The sequence below is a fragment of the Aotus nancymaae genome, unplaced genomic scaffold, assembly GCF_030222135.1.
Source record: "Aotus nancymaae isolate 86718 unplaced genomic scaffold, 86718_ANA_hifiasm-v0.15.2.pri h1tg000032l_0, whole genome shotgun sequence".
Classification (NCBI taxonomy): domain Eukaryota; kingdom Metazoa; phylum Chordata; class Mammalia; order Primates; family Aotidae; genus Aotus; species Aotus nancymaae.
Window position 1 is genome coordinate 26,695,394 of NW_026988445.1, and position 17,661 is coordinate 26,713,054.

Here is a 17,661-nt window from a genome sequence, read left to right on the forward strand (position 1 = left end):
GGCTCCCTATCAGCTCAAATGGAGAAACTGGGAGAGGATGTAACATAAAAGGCTCTAGACACAGTTTTAGTTTTTAATTCCACTTTTCATTGCTGTTTTTCATTTAGTGCATTGGAAATTCATTTGTAGTATCAGGGGCTCTAGGATTTTACATTCTTTGGAGTTCCTCTGGGGTAGCAAGAATAAGACTACTTTCTTTTTCTTTTTCAGGCAGTCAGAAAAGTGCTCAGATATCAAATAAGAGCCAGAACCAAATGGGGTCTTCTAAATTTGGGAGCAATGCTGTAATTTGAAAACATAGTTGGGTTTGTCAATATAAAGCAAAATTGATGAAAGTTAACATAGATAAAGGGAAAAATTCATAATTTAAGAAAAAGGTGAAAAATTATAGTAAGTTCTTCCCCATTTCGGAGAAAAGTAAGATGAAACTTAAAGGAAACTGCAAACACCTGCAATAAACTTCTGTCCCTTAATAAAATGAACGATAGTGGATATTTATTGAACATTTATTATATGACAGATGCTGTTGTATGAAAGGTACTTACATTAACACATTAGTCTTTACAGAAGACTTTCACACAAGACACAATAATTGTCTGCATTATACAAATGAAAAGAAAATGGGGTACAGTGAAATCAAGAAACTTGGCCAAGATTGCAAAGCTCCTAGATGGGATAGCCAGATTCAACCCCAGGTAACCTGGCCCTATAGTCCACATACTTATGTCTGGAATATGCAGAAATGAAGGGAGAGGAAGAGGGAAGGAAAGAGGGAAGGAGGAAGGAAGAAGTACTGTTCAGTCAGTGCTGAACAGTTCTTTAGTACTATACAATTGTTCATTACTGCAGTTTAAGAACGTTTCCCGTGGTATCATTGTGTCTATCACCAATACCCTTGGATGACAATATAAGGACACCCAGAGAACTTAGATTCTGGTCTTTAATAGGAGTCTTCATGAAAAGGAACCAGAGCTCATCTGAAAGTAGACAATACCATGTCTCAAAGCAAGTGAATTTAAAATAGCACTAGAAAAGCTTGCTGTTCCCAAAAAGCAAGGCTGCTCTAAGAGATACCTGGAATAGCATCAAAAAGTACAAAAGGGGGCTCTCACTGGCCAGGTAGTGACAATTTGGGCATTAAAAGGGAAAACAGCCTGGTGCGGTGGCTCAAGCCTGTAATCCCAGCACTTTGGGAGGCCGAGGCAGGTGGATCACGAGGTCAAGAGATCAAGATCATCCTGGCCAACATGGTGAAACCCCGTCTCTACTAAAAATACAAAAATTAGCTGGGTGTGGTGGCACGCGCCTGTAGTCCCAGCTACTCAGGAGGCTGAGGCAGGAGAATTGCTTGAACCCGGAAGGCAGAGGTTGCAGTGAGCCGAGATTGTGCCACTGCACTCCAGCCTCGTGACAGAGTGAGACTCTGTCCCAAAAAAAAAGAGAAAAAAAGGGCAAACAATGATTAAAATCCACTGGAGCAAGTTGAGTCTGTTAAGACCACTCTAAGGTCATGGATTTAAACAGAAAAGTGACAAAATACTAGGAGGTAATTGTCAACACATAAAGTGGTCTCTCAATACTGTCTTCTAGGAATGTCATACTATCGATGAACCAAATTATGTGTGTACTACGCTGAAGCTGCAGCTGAGTTACTGATATTAATCTACACATCTGTAAATTTTTTTATTTTAAGAAAGAAATGTTAGGTCAGAGGAAGAGATTCAGCAAATAAAGTATGTGAAAAATGTAAAGTAGAGAAGTCAGCTTTTTAATAGAGAAACTTGACAATTTAGAAAGGATGCATAAAAAGTCTATGTGTGAAGGGGTGGTATATTACAAAGTGAGTCTGGTCCTTGCCATACTTTCTGTGACCAAACTTTGGTGATCTAGGACACTCTTTACTGGAGAACTGCTATGGAAAACTTACACATTGGTGGCCCCGCCTATAATATTACATGGGATCCCCTTTGTACAGACCCAAATCTATTCATTTAGGATGAAAAGAAAATTCCTAGATTCAGGAATAATGGAGATTAGACAGGTTAGAGATATAAACCAAGATACAGAGATACATACAAATAGATAGACTGAGTTCTTCCATTTCCTTCATATTTCAGACCAAGTGAGCAAGCTAAAATGAATGTGAAGATATTGGGCAAGAGTGAGCCAACCTAGACTAGCAGTCACCCAGGCATGGGGGCTGATTTAGGAAGATGAGAGGTGAGTGTGAGGAGGTCCAGGAACAGGGGCTGCCATAATTACCTAGATAAAATAGGTGACACATCCTCATCAATATGGCAATGTTAGCCAACCCAAGATTGTATGTATACCCAGCTTGCTTAATGATACTTTGCAGAAATTAATTCCCACATTGTCATGAGATTGGGTCTGAAGTCAGGGAGAAGGATGCTGACTGGTTCTGTGTGTATTTATCAGGGAGGAATGGTAACAAAAGTCCCTCTTCTAATGAGTGTCTAATAGTGTCTATAGTAAGTGGGGGAGTAGTTACTGAAAATGACTGATGTAGGATACCTCTGTGGCGGGGGGGTAGGGAAGATAGAAGTAGCTATATAGACAAAATGAAGACCTCTCCTCTGAAAGGGTGGGTGTTCATGTGAGGGCAGGTGTTCTGCAATTGAGCAGCACTTGGAGCTCAGCTCCAATGTCTCTGCTGGTCCCTGAGGACATGATATGTGGGAAACTTCACAGTGCGTGGTTACCTTTCACAAGAATGAGGTACGATGATGATTAGGGGCACTAGCGAATTGCAAAAGAGCCAAGTCACAGGATGCAACCTGAACTAGCAGTCTGAGCTTTCCTTACCTACCAGTGATGCCTCAGCCTGCTGACATGTAGGTTACTAGTAGAAACCAGAAAATGTGCCTTTCACCCTCTCAAGTAATCAAGTGTCATGAAGATTTAAAGTTATAAAGACCAAATCAATCATTTAAAACATGTTGGGAAATGGTATGAAGTGCCCAGAAATCCAGTACAAAGATATAAAGAAATAGGTCAGTTATTTGCTGAGATCAAAGATCTCATTTTTGGGGCATTACAACTGAAGCTCATTAAAACGCATTTGGAAAATAAGTTTAGAGCCTTTGATATTTTGTAGATTTGTGCGGGAAGTTATGATAAAATTATCCACTATTAGTACAGTAATCTAGCAGCAAAATAATATAAAGGAGGGGGAGAAATAAAACAAGTCAGGAAGAATCAGAATGGGAATCTTATTAGAGGATAGAAAGGCTGGTTAGCAGAAATAAGATGAATTAAAGTACTACATTTAAGAAAGAGTACACCAGATGAAGAGGTCTTGGGGAGAGACTGTCAAAACTGTGAGGAGATGCTGACAGCTGTAAATGTTGATCTTCTTCCAACTTTCAGGAGTGAGGAGCGTTACCCACACAGAGGGAGTTTAATGATAGTGTAGTAAGATCTCAGCAGAGGTTGAACGGAGCAAAGCAGCACTTTATGATAGTCACACACAAGGAGAAAAGCAGAAAGAGAACTCTGGACTTCAGTACAAAGTAACTGGAAACTGAGCATCATGGGATAGAGTTAGCTCCACCTTTAGGTAAAGTCTGGGAAGCAGTCCAGGTAGCTCCAGGAAAGGGATGAGGTCATGAGAGGAAGGACAGGAATTATTTTCTAGAGAAAGGTTTAAGTTGAGATTGGCAAGCCCGAGAACTTCTGCAGACCAGTGGATTTTCCTACTGGTCTGTGTCAGCACCAGTATATTCAATGGTGAATCTCCGAAAGCCTCACCTCTTTTACCTCCATGACTGCCTGGGGGAATCTGAAACTGAACAACTCTGGGACCCACTCTCCCCTGCAGACTTAGCAGGGCCTGGACCAATGGCTGAGGCTGCCCTGAGGACAAGGATGGGTAAAACCAGGAGTCAGCCAATTTAAGAATTGGCTACATAATGTTGTGGAATACCTTTCTAACACGAAGGAAGAAAATCTAAAATGTGTATTGATTTCTTTCTTGTATGCTCTGCTCTGTATATAATGCTTGTTGCCTGGTAACTAGACTCTAAGGTATCATGGGTTAAAAAAAAAAAAGCTAAGTGTCTTTTCAGAACATTTCCTGTGACAGAACAGTCAACCTCAAAGCAAAATAACCAGGATAAAAGTCACATACACATTACCAGGTTGTTGATTTTAAGCTAGGAAAGTGGGGGGGTCTTAGGTTAATGCTTTCCACAGGGAAGAATAACAATTTAAATTGATTACATGCTCTAATTCATAATGACCATTGTAATTTATGGCCTCGCTTCTGCTTTGCAGCAATACATATATAAAAACAGACCTCTCATCTATCTGCCTGCTTTTGGTACTTTTCGTTACCCTCCCCGAAACTGAAAAAAAATGGTAGCGGCTCAGAGAAGAGTTTGAGGAGGAGATGTATGGGGTTGCGACTATGCTGTGATGTCTTTGCTGGTCAACAATGGCCCCCAGGAAATGCTAAAGTAACTGAAGAGGCATAACGCATATGTAAAACAGTCAAGCTATTGTAGTTTCTAGATTAAAAACAAACCATATACTAAACTGGGACAGGCCGATGAGCCCTGTCTCATTGACATATGTACTTCTTTAACCCCTAACTTTAAGTTGGAATTTTCCCTGAGATGTGTATGTTTTAACTTGCATTTGATGTAACAACTAGCACAGCGTTCTCTGTCCTTTGGGGCACTCATTTTTGCCAGGCTTATCATGGAATACCCAAAACCTCAAATATGGTGGTCTCCAGAAATGCAGCTGTGACCACTCTGACAAACAAAATTTCATTTTGTTTCCCACCAGCCTGTTGAGAATATGACCAGATTGTAAAGTGAATTCAATCATTACTCAGCATTTGGGCTAAAAGCAAGAGCACCAGTGGACAGACTCACGCCTCAGCTTAAGCCAAGGGGAGCCTGGATGACTGTGTGTGCTTATGTATTTTCTTCTCCATTGTTCAAGGCCCTCTTTGGATTTCTTGCCCACCCCCTAAAAGAGAATTTTTGTTTGTTACCTCTTACCGACATTTATTTTGGCAATTTTTTTCTGAGAGTCCATCCTCATCCTCTCCCATGATGTCCACAGCTGAAAAGATCAGTGCAACTAGAATGGCAAAGCAGCACACCAGGGCAAAGATCACGATGCACTTCTGCTGGGACTGAAAGAGGAAACGAAGACAAAGACCAGTAAGTGGTGCTGCTTTCTCTCGGGAAACTTGAGACGTGACTACTTCTCAACACTCCATGAAAAATGGGTGGGGAGATTATCACTGCCAGAGAAGGGAAAGCTATTCTCTAGTGAGCATGCCCAAGACCTTTACGCTTCTTTCTCAACACAGCCTTCAAACCCCATTCTATGTGATGGACCCTGTTAAATAATTCAAGGGTAGTATCCAGGCTTCCAGATGAGTTTGCTCTTCTTTGTCTTCCTACTCAAAAGCAGCCCAGAAAAGATTACTATAACATCTACTGTTTCAAATTAAAAATGAAACACATAGGCCAGGATCATGCTGTTGATAAAAAGAGAAATCCTGTAAAATATTTGAAGAGATTTATTCTGAGCCAAATATGAGTGACCAATGGCCAGCCTATGACAGAACCCTCAGGAGATCCTGAGACCATGTGCCCAGGGTGGTTGAGCCATAACTTGGTTTTATACATTTTAAGGAGACATAAGACATCAATCAATACATGTAAAATGTACACTGGTTCAGTCCAGAAAGGCGGGACAGCTGGAAGTGGGGGCTTCCAGGTTTTAGGCAGATTCAAAGATTTTCTGATTGGCAATTGGTTGAAAGAGTTATTATCAATAGCAAGGAATGTCTGAGTTACTATAAGAGGTTGTAGAGACCAAGGCTTTATCATGCAGATGAAGCCTCCAGTAGTGGACTTCAGAGAGAATAAATTGCAAAAGGTTCTTATTAGACTTAGAGTCTGTTCTATCAGCAATTACAAAAGGGAGGAGGAACAAATGAGGCATGTCCGGCTCCCGCTTCTCATTACGGCCTGAACTAGTTTGTCAGGTTAACTTTGGAATGCCCTTGGCTGAGAGGAGGGTTCCATTCAGATGGTTGGGGGTTTAAAATTTTATTTTTGGTTTACAATGTGTTATTTGACTGACATTGTTTATTTTTAAACTCTGAACACAAGTATAACTCTTGATACGATTTTTACTTAGAAATACAGGCTGAATGTCCAGTGGTCAAAGTCACTCACAGACATATCATTAGACCCAAGTATTATAATTTGAATCATCCCTCTCTCTAGGGGCTCATGGCTAAAGGTGGCAGAAGACAGAGCCATGACAAGTGGGCAGGAGCTGTGACCACTATGACAAATTATTCTGCCTGCTTTCCCTCTGCTACAGTCTAAATATTTGTGTACACCCAAAACCCATATGTTGAAATCTTAACCTCGAAGGTGATGATATTAGGAAATAGGGCCTTTTGGGAAGTGATTAGGTCATGAAGGCAGAGTTCTGCCTTCGTGAATGAGACTGGTGGCCCTAAAAGACTCCCAGAAATGGGTATGGTGGCACCTATAGTCCCAGCTGGTAAGGAGGCTGGGGTAGGAGGATCGCTTGATCCCAAGGTTTTAAGGCTGCAGTGCACTGCAGTGCACTATGACTGTACCTATGAATAGCCACTCCACCCCAGTGCGGGCATCATAGTGAGAATTTATCTCTAAAAGAAAAAAAAAAAAGAGGTCCTAAGGTCCTCCCTTGCCCCTTCTATCATGTAAGGATGCAGCGAGAAGGCACCACAGATCAAAAAGGAAATGGGCCCTCACTAGATGCCAAATATCCCAGCATCTTGATTTTGGACTTCCCAGCCTCAAAAACTGTGAGAAATAAATTTCTGTTATGTATAAGCTACCTAGTTTATGATATTTTGTTATAGCAGCCCCAAAGACCAAGATAAATTAGATAAATCCTGGATGGAGAAAGGAGAAAAAGCAATTTTAAAAGTCTATGTCCAGCTTTTAGGGGTTACTTACAGAGCTGAAAGGGTCATCTTTGGACAGGCAGCCAGGCGTACATCACTCTGTTAGTGATGAGATAGATATATGTGTACACACACACACACAGTTCAGAACCTTTCTGAAACCAGCTGATGTTGCATCCTCTTACCGCCCTCCTTCCCTTTATCACTAAAGCCACATGATCCCCTAAGAATCCAAGGAACCTCCCAAACTCAGAGTCCAGGTCATCTACAGTTATCCTTTGATGACAAATTTTAGTTAGAAATAGATGTAATAAAGTCAAAGGAATCAATAATGTTTCTGTGACCATGCACTATCAGCTCACATGAGTGCTTCATTTTTGTTTCAAATCCTCCTTCAGGCCTCATCTTCTGCAACCTTAATCCAAGTCCGTTCCTGCCTGTCATTATATTCTCTTACTCCCCACTCAAACATAAAGTGATGAAAGCTAAAGATACAGACATTATTCTTTTACCCTAGACCCTACTTATCTCTAAGACATGGATTTTGTTTTATTCTATCCTCAAGCAAACAGCATAATTCTAACAAATAGAATGTGTTCAAGAAATAATTATTGTATAAGTAAATAAAAAGTGAATGAATGAAATGAAAATTACAATGGCATATAATATGGTTTGGCTGTGTCCCCCACCCCAAATCTCATCTTGTAGTTCCCATAATCCCCATGTGTTATGGGAGGAACCAGGCAGGAGGTAATTAAATAATGGGGGTGGGTTTTTCCCATGCTGTTCTCGTGATAGTGAATAAGTCTCACAAGATCTGATGGTTTTATGAAGGGTAGTTCCCCTGCACATGCTCTCCTGCTTGCTGCCATGTAAGATGTGCCTTTGCTCCTCTTTCACTTTTCACCATTGATTGTGAGGCCTCCTCAGCCATGTAGAACTATGAGTCCATTAAACTTCTCTTTCCTTTATAAATTACCCAGTCTCAGGTATGTCTTTATTAGCAGCATGGGAACAGACTAATACAGCATACTTCTGAGAATGCAGAGACACACAAAATGTTTTTCTCAAAACTCAGCTGTGACCTCTCTGAAAACTAGCTGGATGCCATATTTTGGTGATTATAAATTTTGTAGTTCATCCTTTTTTACTTTCTGCTCATGCCACAGACAAATTCATGGGCCACATTTAGCAACTATATAAAACTTGCAGAATAGACTGTGTATTTGTCTTGCCATTTTATTTTTCATTCATCCCTTATTCCTCACTATATTTTTTAAGTTTATCATATTTTGACAAATTATAAGATACAAAGTGATATTTTTAAAAATATTGGAAGAAGCATAAGTTAAGTGATAAAGCTATCCATCACCTCAAATATTTGACATTTTTGTGATGAGAACACTGGAGATATACTCTCAATGATATAATGTACAGTACTCGAGTATTACCTATATTCACTATGCTACACAACAGATCTCAAAAAGAATCAGACTTATTCTTCCTATCTTAGGCTTTGTACCCTTTGCTTATCATCTCCCCTTCCCCTCTACCCACCAGCCTCTGGTAACCACCATTCTACTCTCTGCTTCTATAACTTCAACTGTTTTATATTCCACATATCAGTGAGAACATGTGGTATCTGTCTATGTTTGGTGTATCACTTAGCATACGTTCTCCAGTTCCATCCACGTTGACATGCCCGGCTAATTTTTGCATTTTTTTATACAGACAGGGTTTCCCCATGTTGGTCAGGCTGGTCTTGAACTCCCAACCTTGTGATCCAGCTGCCTTAGCCTCCCAAAGTGCTGAGATTACAGGCGTGAGCCACCACGCTCGACCAAATGTGAAACTTTCTTCTCTTTTCAGGCTGAATACTATTTTGTTGTACATAAATTCCATTATTTAAAAAAATCCATTCATCTGTTGATGGGCACTTAGGTTAATCCCATAGCTTTATTATTATGAATAGTGGTGCAATGGTGTACAGATATCTCTTCAACATACTAATTTAAAATCTTTGGGTAATTACTCAAACGTAGGATTGCTAGATCATATGGCAAGTCTATTTTTTTTTTTTTTTTTGAGGAATCTCCATACAGTTTTCTATAATGGCTACACTAATTCACATTTCCACCAACAGTGCACAAAAGTTCCCTTTTCTCCAATCCTTGCCAATGCTAGTCTTTTGTCCTTTTGATGACAGTCCTTCTAATAGGTGTAAGGTAGTATCTCACTGTGGTTTTAATTTGCATCTCCCTAATGGTTGGGGATACTGAACAATTTTTATGTATCTATTACTAATTTGCATGTCTTCTTTTAAGAAATATCTATGGAAGTCCTTTACTTATTCCTTAATCAGATTATTTGTTTTCTTTCTATAGAGCTGACTTCCTTGTATAGCTTGGGTATTAGTTCTCTACCAGATATATGGCTTGCAAATATCTTCTCCTAATCCATAGGGTGTGTCTTCACTCTGTTAATTCCTTTATTTTAAAGAAGCTTTTTATTGGAACGCAATCCCATTTGTTTATTTTTGCCTTTTTGCCTGTGCTTTTGAGGTGAAATCTAAAAGCGTTATCATCCAAGCCAATGTCATGTAGCTCTTCCTCTGTTTTCTTCCAGTACTTTCACACTTTCAGGTTTTATGTTTCTTTGATCCATTTTGAGTTCATTTTTGTAAATAGTGTAAGATAAGGTCCAGTTTCTTTCTATTGCATATGAATATCCAGTTTTCCCAACACCATTTATTGAAGACTGTGCTCTTTTCCCATTGTATATTCTTAACACCTTTGTCAAAAAATCAATTGACCACAGATGTGTGGTTTCATTTCTGTCCTCTCCTTTCTGTTCCATTGGTCAATGTGTCTACTTTTATGCCAGTACTATGTTGCTTTAATTACTACTGTTTTATAGTACAATATAGACTGAAATCAGGTAGTGTGATGCCTCTAGCGTTGTTCTTTTTGCTAATGATTGCCTTGGCCAGTCAGAGTTTTTTGTGATTACATATACATTTTTAGGATTGTGTTTTTCTTTATCAATGAAAAATGACATTGGGATTTTGATAAGAATTGCAATGAATCTGCAGATTGCTTTGGTTAGTGTGATTATTCTTACATTATCTATTCATAGGTGCTTTGTGTATTTCTAATTCTCTATCAGATATATGGCTTGCAATATTAATTATTTCAATCCAAGAAGAATTATTTCCATATGTTTGTATCTTCTTCAATTTTTTTCATTAATGTTTTATACTTTTTGGTGTACATGTCTTTCACCTCCTTGATTAAATTTATTCTGATTTTATTTTTTATAGCATAAATGGAATTATTCTCTTGATTTCTTTTTCAAAAAGTTTGTTTGTGTAAAAAAAGCATACTAATTTTTCCATGTTGATTTCATATCCTGTAACTTCACTGAATTTGTTTTTAAGTTCTAACAGGTTTCTTGGTGGATTCTTTAGGGTTTTTTATGTTTAAGACTTAGGTAAAAGACCAGCAGGATTTACCTTCTGGTCACAAAACAAGATCTGGTCCAGACAGGATAAAGTGAAGAAACTGGCAAGAACCAGTAGATGATGATGAAAGTGATCCCTACCTGCCCTCCTTGCTAATTGGCATAAGACACTCCCCACCAGCACCATGACAGTTTACACATACCATGACTATGACTCAGAAGTTACCATCCCTTTGTCAACAGCCTGGGAGTTATGATCTTTTTCCTAGAGAGTTCTAAATAGTCCATCCTGAATTTGCATTTACCTACCCCTTAATTTGCCTATAATTGAAAGCGGGTTTATCTGAGTATAATACCATTGCCAAGGTCTTTTGTGCCAAGAACCCAGGGCATGCAGCCAATGAGATAGCCCTGCTCTTCAAGGAGAACTACCATTTAATAAGATTGCTGTCTAACAGCACTGGTTTACTTGGGTGAGGCCAAAAACTCTCCTGGACTAAGCCCCAGTATGGGGGCTTCTGTCCTACAAGATCATGTCATCAGCAAACAGCAACAGTTTCACTTCTTACTTTCCTATTTGGATGCCTTTTATTTCTCTGCCTTAACTTACTGCTCTTGCCAGGACTTCTAATACTATGTTGTATTAGTGACGAGAATGGGCATTCTTGTCTTATCCTGGATTTTAGAGGAAAGGGCTCTAATTTTTCACCATTGAGTATAATGTTATCTGTGAGTTTTTTATATAGGGCCTTATTATGAAGTACATTTCTCCTATATACAATTTGAGTGTTTTTCTCAAGAAAGGATGTTAAATTTTGTGACTTTTTCTGCATCTAATGTGATATTCATATGACTTATTTTTTTCTGTTGATGTGGTATATCACATTTAGTAATTTGTCAAAGTGAACATATCCTTGCATCCCAGGGATAAATCTCATTTGATCATGTGTTGTTAAACTGTATTTGTTAGTATTTTGCTGAGGATATTTGCATCTATATTTATTAAGGATATTGGCCTGTAGTTTTCTTTACTTATGATGTCCATGCCTGGGTATAGTGGTAATGTTGACTTTATAAAAAGACTTTGGAAGTGTTCTTTCCCCTTTGACTTCTTAGAAAAGTCAGTGGGGAATTGGTAATAGTTCTTTAAATGTCTGGTAGCATTCAGCAGCAAAGCCATCAGATCTTGGGCTTTTCTTGGTGGGAGACTTTTTATTACTGGTTCAATCTCCTCACTTGTTATTGATCTGCTCAGATTTTCTATTTCTTTGTCATTCAGTCTTGATATATGTGTTATATGTTGTGGGGATTCACGCAGGGTGGTGGCAAAAATATTAAGGGAAAAATATTAGAGAAAGTTATAGAATATAGTCTCAAACCCTTTTGGAAGGCCTAAGGGTTTTTTCTATAGTTCTTGGCTGAAGGCAGCCTAAATCCCCTTTACATTTAGTTAATAAGTAAAGCAATTAGCTAGGGTATGTAGGGGAGTTTACCTAACTAACTTGTTTACTCATGTGGTCTTAAAACTAACCTTTGAGCCAGATGGCCCTCTCAGGGAGAGGTCGACCAGAGAGATTGACCACTAATGGTGTTTGCTTTGGGCATTGGAATCTGTCATTTAATCTTTAACTTCTAGTGGAGTTGACTCAAGCCCTTGTCAATTAAACTTTACTAAATAAATGTGAGTCTCACTGAATGGTGGGGGCCAGTGGCTGCTATCTCTTTACAGCACTCTCCAAGGAGTCTATAAGCAGCCATGGACCCTCAGCCAAAGTGGGAAAGCATAACATCTGTGTGTCAGTGTACTTTATTCGTCCCTCACTGAGTCAGGGTCTGCAGGACAGATCCCTGCAGGTGATGACCCCAAGAGTGGTGCCCAATGTGGGGTGACCTCAACAGTGGTGTCTCGTGTGAGAAGCCTCAGCAGGTGAAGAAGACTCCAACATGATCATCACTGCAAAGGGAGAGTGACAGACCCCCTGAATATGAAGGTGCAGAAGACCACACAGTTGAGTCAGTAAAACAGTGAGTCAGTAAGTCATTGGCACCTCCTGGGGATTACCAAGTTTAGGGAAGTACTGTTCAGGCTGAGGTTTCATCATGAGACAACAGTCATCAGCTCAACAGAAAAGGGACCTAATGCAAACTGTTGTTTCCCAAAGCCCATGGTTGCCAGAAGAAGGAACACCAGACATTGAACTCTTGGAACAAGTGAGGAGAAATCTTAAACAACATCATGCACAAGGGCAATGGGTCCCTGTAACATTATTACTGGGCCAAAATAACAAAGAGGAAACAGAGGTTTTGCCTGAGCCCCCTCCTCCAATAGATAAGCAAGCAGCATTAGAAGGGGAGTTCTTAGCCTGCCTGGTAGTGCAAGATCGACGATGAAATCAGGTATATAAAAAGATAAGGAAGAGCCTTAGAAGCCGAAGCCATGGGGCCAAAGAGCAGTAGGAAAGCTCGCAAACCCAGAGCCAGCAAATGCTCCCAGGAATTCAGCTTCGAGGAGGGAGCAGCACAAGTGAAAAGCAACCACTGCCCAGGACCCACGCCACTGCTCTCTAGCTCTGCAGGTGGCCCACAGTAAAATTTCATGTAATTCTCTGCTGAAGTTCAAGTAAAATTTAAGAATTTGTAAGACCTTTTTCTGATAATGGCCACTGTTGTTATTCCAACCCTACCTCTAATATAGCTGAAAATTCTATGATAGTAGAACAATAGCCTCTGAAGGGAGAGAAATTACAGAGAGCCCATGAATTAGTTAAGGAGCCATTAAAAGCTAGATATAGCTTTGCTCCTCAGTAGAATAGAATTTCCTAATAACTAATAAGTTGCAAAACCTGTTTTCTATCTTAAAAGGCAACACTAATGGCACATGCCTTATTTACCCTTAATTTTCTAAACTTAGATGACAACTTTCAATCAGCTGTAGAAAAGCACTTTGTTAAAACCTCTCAAGACAGAAACAAAGATTAGAGAAATAGAAGGAAAGAATAAGTATGAGAAAGATGAGAAGAGACAGAGATCAGAGATAAACACAGAAAGTGAGATTAAGGAAAAAAAAAACAGCGTAAAAATAAGAGGGGGGAAGAGAGAGAGAAAGAGGAAGGCAAAGAGAATGAGAGGTAAAGAAAGAAAGAGGAGAAAAAGAAAGGTAAGGCATGTTAAAGAGTGTCTGTGAAAGTTGTGAAAAATGTTATAGGAAGGAATTTATGCAGGAAATGTTGTATAATTTTTGTTTTGAAGGTCTGAGCAAGTTTTAAAACGTTAATTGTGAAAGAAACTCTGTGTGTAAACATATTGGCTAAAGTTAAATACATACCATCCAGTTTTTCTATAAACTAGATGTTAAAATAAAGCACAACAGGTTTTTCTTTAAGCACTAACCTACTCTTTAACAAAGATTATAAAAAGTCTCTCAGCACAGGTACAACCCCTAGAATTCCCAGTACACCAGCACCAGCCTAGAGGCTACGTCCTCATCAAAAGATGGAAAGAAGAAAAACCCTGAGCCAGCCTAGGAACGACCCTGAAGGACCACACAAACCCCAGACATCACCTAAAGAATGCTGAAGAGAACAACTCAGAAGGATGAACAAGTCCTGCTCTGGACACAGACATCATTCACTCCAGATAATTTTTTTTTAAATCTCTCACTCTACCTACAACCTGTATCTGCCACACTCTATTAAGCCCATCTTCAAATCTGCCTTTTTTCTATCCTGTTACTTAAATAAACACCCCTTTCCCAGCTTCTAACAATGTACCTGATTGGCCAGGAGAGATAGATATACCTCCAGTAGGGTCTGTCCCTCAATAATGGCACACATTGGACTGCCAGATGACACTACATATCACTCCACGTTTGTAACCTGGGTGCAGGGACAGGCTTGCTTTGCCTCATGTATTACTAATCACAACATATCTAATTTAAAAATTACTAGTGTCATGGTATTAAGAAGACAATCTGAGGCATTCCTACCAGTCAATGTGACACGTGATTGGCAAGGTTCCTCTGCACTTGCCACCTTAGAACATGCCCTGTCCCAGGTCAGACACTAAAGATTCATAGTTACACTCATGGCCTTTATAGTCTCAGCCACAGTCATCCTGGCAACAGCCAGCATTGCAGTGGCATCTATTACTGAGTGAGTACAAACAGTTGCCTTTGCAGATAATCTGGCCAAAAATGTGTCTAATGAACTTCCCTTACAGCAAAGTATAGATCAAAAAATTCTTGCACATCTGCAAGCCCTTGTGGCTGCTGTGGAATATGTGGGGGAGTGACAGGATGCACTGGCATTACGACGGCAATTAAGCTGCGACTGGGAACGTAAACGTATCTGTGTCACTTCTCTGCCATGGAATCAATCAACACATAGTTGGGATAAGGTGAAACAACACCTCTGGGGAACCTTTCATGACAATTTAACAGCAGACATAAAGCAACTTAAAACTAAAATTTTAGAATCCCTTCACACTATAGATCTACACATCCAACAAACAGCTGTATGGGAGGATGTGCAAGATCCTCTCTTCTGGTTAGACCCCCACTCCTAGAGACCACTCTTTGACTGGAAAAGAATGTTGCTAATTGTACTCATAATTGTCTTATGTTATTTGTTAATTCTAGGATGCAAAGCTGAAATAAAAGCAATGACTGCCTTGCCTGACAGACTGGTGGCTGTGACATCTCTTCAGTCAACAGAACCCGATAATAAAAACAGAAAAGGGGGAGATGTGAGGATTCATTCAGTGCGGTCGCAAAAATATTAAAGGAAAAATATTAGAGAAAGTTATAGAATACAGTTTCAAACCCTTTTGGAAGGCCTAAGGGTTTTTTTTCTGTAGTTCTTGGCTGAAGGTTACATTTAGGTAATAAGTAAAGCAAATACCTAGGGTATGTGGGGGAGTTTATCTAACTAACTTGTTTGCTCATGTGGTCTTAAAACTAAACTTTGAGCTGGATGGCCCTCTCGTGGGGAGGTTGACCAGGAAAATTACCCACTAATGCTGTTTTCTTTGGGCATCAGAACCTGTCCTTTAATCTTTCATCTCTAGTGGTTTTGACTCAAGCCTTTTTCAATTAAACTTTACTGAATAAATGTGAGTATCACTGAGTGGTAGGGGCTGGTGGCTGCTATCTCTTTACAGCACTCTCCAGGGAGTCTGTAAGCAGCCATGGACCCTCAGCTGAACTGGGAAAGCATAATATCTGTGTGTTAGTGTACTTTATTCATCCATCGCTGAGTCCAAGTCTGCAGGACAGACCCCTGCAGGTGATATCCTTGACAATATGTCCAGGAATGTATTTCTTCTAGGTCATCCAATTTGTTGGCATATAATTGTTCATAATCATTTCTTATGATTGTGTTTCTGTGGTATTAGTTGTAATATCTCCACTTTTATTTTTGATTTTACTTATTTGAGTCTTTTCTCTCTTCTTTTCTTGGTTAGTCCAGTCAAAGGTTTGTCAAATTTGTTTAATTTTTGAAAAAAACACTTAATTTTTTTGTTTTATTGATCCTTTGTATTACTTTTCTAGTTTCTAGTAGTTGATTTTTGCACATTAAAAGGATCATGATAAATATGCCCTAATGATAGAAATATAAATTTGGTAATTTATCTTTTTTGTGGTGGCTTAAAGATAATTTTAAATAATATTTTTAAATTCTGAAAATGTTTTCTCCTAGCCCCCAGGTTTTATTTATTTTAATGATATTCATTGTTTATATAATCGGAAAATGTTTGCTTTTAACTATTTTGAAAAAAGTGCTCATAATGTAAAAAGAAAATCACTCGTAATCCTACTGAGACCTAACTGCCATTTATATTTTGTTCTTGTTCTTTCCTATATTCCACCTGCCTATCTAGCAATCTGATCATTGTATCATGCTGTAGTTAAGGTTTATACTCTGCTTTTTGCACTCAATCATATGTTAGTGCCCTTAAACGTTCTTTCACAGCATTGTTCTAAATGTTTACATAACATTCCAATACATGGAAATATCATTGTCTCCTTTACCCTAAAAATCTTCCACGAAGCCACTCATTTACAATAGAAAAAAGTGATTAAACTTTTTTTCATTTTATCCAGTTTCCCTAGACATTATCAATGGAAATGAGTGAAAAAAAAAAAAAAAAGCTTTTAGTAAGGTTTAAAGTAATGTAATAATTTTCACATGAATCCATCCAGAAGATATTCTAACTGAGGAAAATATAATTAGTTATCACAATAACAATTCTGATGATAGCAGCTTGAAAATATCATACCAGGTACATAGTGGGCATTCAATAATGAATCCTACAAAGTTAATACAATATCATTGATTTGTTTATCTTTATTCTGAATGCTATAACAAATCACAATAGATAAGTAAGAACTCTAGCTACTTCGTATGCTTTTGGAAGTACTTTAATGTGGTAACTCTCACAAATTTAACTTCTATTAGTTTAATTTTATATTATTAAATTATATTAAAAGAAGAAGTTTAGCTAGTTATTTCCGTTTTCATTTGCCAAAGAAGAAGAATTCCGACTCTGATACTCATTTTTAAATATCTCTTTGGAACAATGTACTATAACAATATAAGGTCATGCCACTACTTTCCTTAGTCTCATTTAATTTCCACCTCATCAGAAGTGAAAGATTCTGTTCAAATGATAGCATAAGAGCCACATAAATGATATCAAACTCCAGGGAACCAAGAGACATTAACTTTCAAATCCTTAACAGGTAATTCCAGAAATCAATTTGAACTACATTTTCTGTTTTTATTGAATTTAATCAAGGGAAGCAGTTTTAAGGAGAATCCATAAACATGTTTATAACCTAAACTTCACTGATTAAGAAAAAACAAAACTTAAAATGCTATTTTATAGCATCAGCCAATCCGTACTTTTCACAGTTTACATGCAAATAGAAAGAATTGCTTTCTTGGTCAGAAGTAAATCTTAAAAAATGCTAACATTCAAAATATTTGAATGTCATATCCTTAACAATTATGTTTTAACTCAAATACAGAAACAGAGATATATTATCTCTAACTAGAGAAAGTATTAAACTTGAAATTTTCAAGCTGGGCTTTTACATCATCCAACAAGCTCTTAAAAGGAATTTGCACCTAGGGTGGTGCAGTGGCTCATGCCTGTAGTCCCAGCACTTTGGGAGGCCAAGGTGGGAGGATTGCTTGAAGCCAAGAGTTCAAGACTACCCTGGACCACAAACTGAGACCTCATTTCATTTAAAG

General features: G+C 38.6%; 1 protein-coding gene across 4 annotated transcripts in view; it reads right to left on the reverse strand.

Annotated features, from left to right (window-relative positions):
* Positions 1–17,661, reverse strand: part of PLD5 (phospholipase D family member 5) — a 307,787-nt gene that overhangs the window by 217,827 nt on the left and 72,299 nt on the right. For 2 of the 4 annotated variants that reach the window (XM_064383654.1, XM_064383653.1), the window contains exon 2: positions 5,028–5,164. In XM_064383654.1, the coding sequence (XP_064239724.1) occupies positions 5,028–5,164 (137 nt within the window). Of the gene's footprint in view, positions 1–5,020; positions 5,165–17,661 lie in introns of those variants that run through there. The other 2 variants (XM_064383655.1, XM_064383657.1) reach the window with 2 other exon arrangements.